The sequence below is a fragment of the Palaemon carinicauda genome, chromosome 14 (genome assembly GCF_036898095.1).
Source record: "Palaemon carinicauda isolate YSFRI2023 chromosome 14, ASM3689809v2, whole genome shotgun sequence".
NCBI lineage: Eukaryota > Metazoa > Arthropoda > Malacostraca > Decapoda > Palaemonidae > Palaemon > Palaemon carinicauda.
The window spans coordinates 5,458,961-5,464,960 of record NC_090738.1 but is presented as its reverse complement, the minus strand read 5'-3'; the positions used below and the strand labels follow the sequence as shown (position 1 = coordinate 5,464,960).

The 6,000-nt window shown below is 42.4% G+C and overlaps 1 protein-coding gene across 2 annotated transcripts in view; it reads right to left on the bottom strand.

Annotated features, from left to right (window-relative positions):
• Positions 1-6,000, bottom strand: part of LOC137653404 (galectin-8-like) — a 402,287-nt gene that overhangs the window by 626 nt on the left and 395,661 nt on the right. For both annotated transcript variants that reach the window (XM_068386760.1, XM_068386761.1), the window contains one exon: positions 1-39. This exon is cut by the window's left edge. In XM_068386760.1, coding sequence (XP_068242861.1) covers positions 1-39 — 39 coding nt within the window. The remainder of the gene's footprint in view (positions 40-6,000) is intronic.

Genomic DNA, 6,000 nt, shown 5'->3' with positions numbered 1-6,000 from the left:
AAGGCCAGCCACAGGTGCTGCATACTTCATCATACCACTCTGAAAATAAAAAATAAATTAGTGTGATATGATAAGTACATTTTTTATAGATATTATTCATTACATTTTAGACATCGGTTTTATTATACATGAGTAGTTTTTCAATGAAACTATCATGTCAACCTGTCCTGAGCATGAAAGGGATAAATTCAATTTCATTCTTAAGCTTATTTAAAAGGAAGACACCATAGCAGTGTAAATACTCTTTTGTGTAAAACTGAGAATACAAGAGACGAGGTAATGAGATGTTTAATGAAAACTAAAACAGACTCTTAGCCCCCCTAGATGGATGGGAGGCATCAGCAGAAACTATCCAATAGTATCATTACTGAGATATTTATAACTTATCCAACTAAATTAGCAAGGCTGTAGCTGTACTGTAGCAAGGGTTACTTGACTTGCACCCATTCCTTTAGTATTCATTTAACCCTCTGGGAATATATGCTTTAATGACAGACAATCTTAGAGAATTAAGGAGGATAACAAGGTCATGTGTGGACAAAAGACTCAAAAGTTGAAATTTGCCCTTACAACTGAAACTCGTCTACATGGAATGATGACCTAGAAATTGATGGTCATGGGTATCTCCAAGGAATATTATTTATGGGAAAACAATATTTTTCATCCAAATTAAGATCCCTTCAGAGCGCAGAAATCCATTTACTGTATTTAGATATCCCTCCTAAAATCTATGAAACCCAATAAACACTTTGTCTGCCCATGAATTTTATCAAAGTAAAGAGAGGTTTTAGAACTCATTCAGAACTTGAAAAATATTCAGAATTGCTGCTGCTATCAGTATCATCTTGAGTTTAACCTGGCTACTGACTTAAGATATCAAATTTTCTAAACTTCACAAGTTTATTTTTTAGCTTCACACAAATTTCATCACTGCAGAAAATCAGATATATTGACAATTCCAAAACATTTTAAATTCACTTATCCCAAAACCTTCAAGATATTCACATAAAATGTTAAACTGTTACCATTGACCTGCATTTATTGCATACAGAGATTGCAGGTCAAAGAAGTGTGACCAGTTTAAGGATTGGTTAATTTACTTAATCATGACATCCCTTTTGCTTTAAAATGCCATAGTCGATAGTTGAGTTAGATTGATTTTAATCTATTCAGATTCAACATTTTGTAAAATTTGCCATTTACATTGATATAGTTTTATGAATGATAAACAGGAATTCCTAAGAATGGCTATTTTTTATTTAGTCATAATAGTTGCCATTTTAAATATCCATTTCCCTTTATACCCCCATGGGCTGAGGTCTAAGATATTTTGATAGTTACGCCTACTTTGTATAGTGTTTCTATAGCACTGCTAGGCAATGAAGATTAAAAATTTATGTAGAGGAATTACAGTATTTTAGTAATAATGGCAGCTAAATTGATTACACATGATTCTGCTGTGAAAACTAAAGCATTGTTTGGTAAAGAGAATTTATTAGTTGTTTAGGTGACATAGCAGCAAATCTTTTATATATAACTTCTAATACATTTTTAAAAGTAGCAAATGAACTGTAGGAACATTCATTAAAATAAAGCACGGAGATTTAAAAAATGGACAATAGAAGATACGCGTATCTGAATTACATTATAATTACTAAATTATAGAGTAATATTTTCATTTAACATTCTCGTAAAGCTCAACAGCTTCAGTTTAATTATGGAGAATTCAAAGTCAACATTCGAGGTCCAATGTCTAGCTTAAATGTGGCAACATTATTTATTCTTTGAGAATGACAGAGGGTGGATGATGTATAACAAGTAGCAAAATCAATTACATAAGATTATTATCTACACCAATAGGTAGTACTTGAGTACAGTAATACTATTTATTACTAAGATAAAATTACTAACACTAGGTACAATTCCTTTTCTAACTGTTATATGGCTTATATGGCTAAATAAGTGTTGTCAATGAATACTTGAAATGTTTCATTGCATAAAACATTCTGTATGAAAATGGGAAAATAGCCCTTATATTATAACCATATAGTTTTTAGGATGTGAAACCTTCAGGTGGTTTTACACATTCTCTGCTTATCAAAAGAAAATTGCAATTGATATCTTAGTATCGAATCTTCTTTACGTGATCATAAAATGGAGATCAAGTCAAACTTGGATATATTTTGCTGGGCTACAAATGAAGTTGTGAATATAATATTTTTTGGGTTTAAGTGCTGTCTCCAAGGACTTTCCTGTTTGAATCTAGATCAGGGAATTCAATATGACCTGATTGCCAGAGAAATATTATTCCCCTTTCTTTAAAGCCAGTGTGGCAACATGCAGAGCACAGATTCCATGCGTACTGTATACAATATATGGGAGACCTGGAAGTTCAGGTTCATTAGAACTTGCCACTGCACCTCCAAAATTGCACATTGCCAGCTACATATGACATATTAGAAAAGAACTATCGTTCCAGTTCTCGCCCATGCACCTAAGTCAGCAACAGGCCCCATCCACCATTCTCTCATTATCACCTACACTGTGAACAGTGTGTAAGTACGCATGTTCAGTTTTATTTTTTTCTTGGGTATGGGTCTCAAGAGTAATCTAAGAGTTATGCTCCTTTATGGCTCCAGCATTCAGTTATGAGGGGGTGTACAAATGTACAATTAGGCCCCCTTTTCAGTTTCTAAGTACCTTCTCTTTTTCCCCCCACCATTTGCCCTGCTAACATTCAATTTCAGGACATCCAGAGTTTACCAGGTTATTCTGGCCATAGAGTGTTTATTAAACACTACCTAAACCAAATACTGTATAGGCAGTACAACATTCATGTGTGGTCCTTGGCACATTCGTAACCCATGAAGGGCAGCTCGGGAGGAAGGACCAGGTCAGCCAGGTTCTTTATGAGAAGAGGAGTAATAGGAGTTTGGGGAGCCATTAGTCTTCAATCATCTTTGTGGGGTAAAATTCAGAATTATTAGTTTCTCTTTTTACTCTTGGATACAGGGCACAGGTTGCAGGCTGTTGGTCTAGATTGGACAGGAGTCTACTGATTAATACGCTGGTACTTAATCCTTGGAGACCATACAGTACTGCAAACACCCCCCCCCCCCAAAAAAAAAAATAAAATAAAAAGTTTTGACAAAGGAAAAACTTATTTTTAGGGAAGGGCTGTGTGGTCTCCTAAAATTCACCCCCTCCACCTCCCTAGTCTCATGCAGGTGGTGGGGCATATTTAATATGGTTTAATTGTTGAGGCCTGTTAATGCAGGTGGTGGAGCACATTTAATATGGTTTAATTGATGAGGCCTGTTAATGACGTAGGTATGTTGGCAAGAACTATAATGATGGTTCTTTTCTAATACACTGTGGATGATGTCACATGTAGCAGAGGATGTGCAGCTTCAGAGGTGCGGTGGCCAATCTGACCCACTGACCCGGCCGTGGAGGCCAACAGGCCTCTGGATAACGGGACCTACCAGAGAGTGGAAGCGAGGGTAACTATACAAAAATTCACGTAGTGTCTAGGAACTCACTTTTTGAAAACTTCTTTTGACGTTCCTTCATCGACGTGTAGTCGTGAAGAATGTGTTATTTTTCTGGGAACAGACGGTACCCCCGAAGAGGCAAGTAAGCAACTGGGTAGGAGGTAGGAAACCGCACTTGTGCCTACCGGTCGCTAGTCTTGGATGCGCCTGGGGTTTACCGTTACACCACTTGGAGGGCGGAGATGACTGTTCCAATGGAGTACCCGTCCAAGGATTTCCTTGAATAGTCCTTGAGGTAGTGGGCAGTAAAGGTTGACTGGCTCGACCAAGTACCTGCTCGCAGAATTTTGCCCTACTGCCATGTTTTTCCTCAAAGGCTAAGGAGGTGCTCAGGCCCCTGATGTCATGAGGTCTGGGAGTGCCTGGCACTGCTATGCCAGCTTCCTTGTAGGATCTGGCGATCACCTGTCTCAACCAGAAGGAGATGGTGTTTTTGGAAACTTGTTTCTTATTAATACCTGTGGAAACGAAGAGGCTCTTGATATCCGGTCGGAGATGCGCTGTCCTTTCCAAGTATTTTCTAATTGTTCGCACTGGGCACAATTTTACGTCTTCTGCATTACCTGTCTTAGGGATGGCAGGAATCGAGAAACCTTCAAACCTCGGGTCCCAGACTGCTGGGTTTTGAGTCTTGGCCACAAAAGAAGGTACGAACTTGAAGGATACTTCTTTCCACCCCTTTGAGTGAGAGACGTCGTATGACAAACCATGGATCCCTCCCACTCTCTTAGCGGACGCCAAAGCCCGCAAGAAGACGGCCTTGAGGGTGAGATCTTTGTCCACGATATCCTTCAAGGGTTCAAAGGGGGGACGACACAGCATCTTCCGGACCTTGTCTAAGTCCCACTGGGGCACCCTCCTCGCCTGAGGGGGGCAAGACTGCTCGAAGCTTTTGACAAGCATCGCTATGTGTCTCGAGGCCCCCAGGTCGATGCCCTTCAGGAGGAAGACTTGGCCTAAGGCAGCCCGAACTCCTTTTATGGCTGGGATTGACATCCCTACTTTGTCCCTGAGAAACACCAGAAAAACTGCTATGTCTGGGACAGAGGCCTTAAGAGGTCTAATGTGCCTCTCAGAGCACCACTTCGTGACGGAGGCCCATTTTGTCTGGTAGACCGCGGCTGACGACTTTCTCAGGAATAGAGACATTCTCTTAGCCGTGGAGGAAGAATATCCTTCTTTCTTCAGGAGCCGCTCTTTAGTCTTCAGGCGTGAAGACGTAGGGAGAGTGGGTTGTCGTGGAGCTTGAGAAAGTGAGGCTGGTGCAGAAGGTCTGACCTGGCGGACAGAGGCCACGGCGGTTGACTCGATAGGTCTTTTAGATCCGCGAACCACTCTCTCTCTCTCCGGCCATCAGGGCGCTACCAAAGTCATTTTTAGGTTTCGGGCCGTCCTTACTCTGTTGAGCACTTGTCTTATCAACGTGAAAAGGGGGAAAGGCGTACACATCCAGATTGTCCCACTTGTGCTGAAAAGCGTCTTCTAAGGCTGCTTTCGGGTCTGGTACAGGGGAGCAATAGACTGGGAGTTGGGCGTTGAGGTTGTTGCAAAGAGGTCAATCACCGGGGAACCCCAGCGTTGAATGATGAGCTTGGCTACTTCTGGGAGAAGGGACCATTCTGTCCCTACTATCTGGCCCCTTCTGCTGAGGCCGTCGGCCAGAACGTTTTTCTTCCCGGGAATGAACCTTGCTAACATCACCACTTGATTTTCTTCTGCTCAATCTAGAATCTCTATGGTGAGATCGCACAACTCCTTCGATTACAAGCACCCTGCTTCTTTATGTATGCCACTACCGTTGCGTTGTCGCACATCAACGCCACGGTGTTTCCCTTTAGCAGACTTGCGAAGTGTAGGCACGCCTTCTGGACTGCTTCCAACTCCAGGACATTGATGTGGAGTTGCCTCTCCCCTTCCAACCAGGTCTCTCGTGCCGTTTCGTCGAGGAGAAGGGCTCCCCATCCCTGGTTGGAGGCGTCTGTGAACAGTAGTAACTCGGGAGGGCTGGTCCCAAAGGTCGTCCCCTTGAGTGAGTTCGACTGGCAATGCCACCATTCTAGGGAGGGTCTCGTGTTTGGAAGGACTGGGATTAGCACCTGCTGTGAATCCGTCTGGCACCAGAGGTTCTTGAGATTCCATTGGATGGATCTGAGCCTTACCCTCCCTTGGGGAACTAGGTTCTCCAATGAGACCAGGTGACCTATCAGCCTCTGCCAGTCTTTTATCAACGTGAAAAGGGGGATAGATTTGACTACTTCGGGTTGATTACGATCCCCAGATCCTTGCAAAACTGGAGGAGACTTCTCCCTTGTTCCTCCAAGAGGACCATTGAGGCGGAAAGAAGCCACCAGTCGTCCAGGTATCTGATAAGGCGAATGCCTCGTTCGTGAGCCCCCACTGAGACAGCCGTGAAGACTCTCGTGAACACTTGGGGCGCTGTTGACAG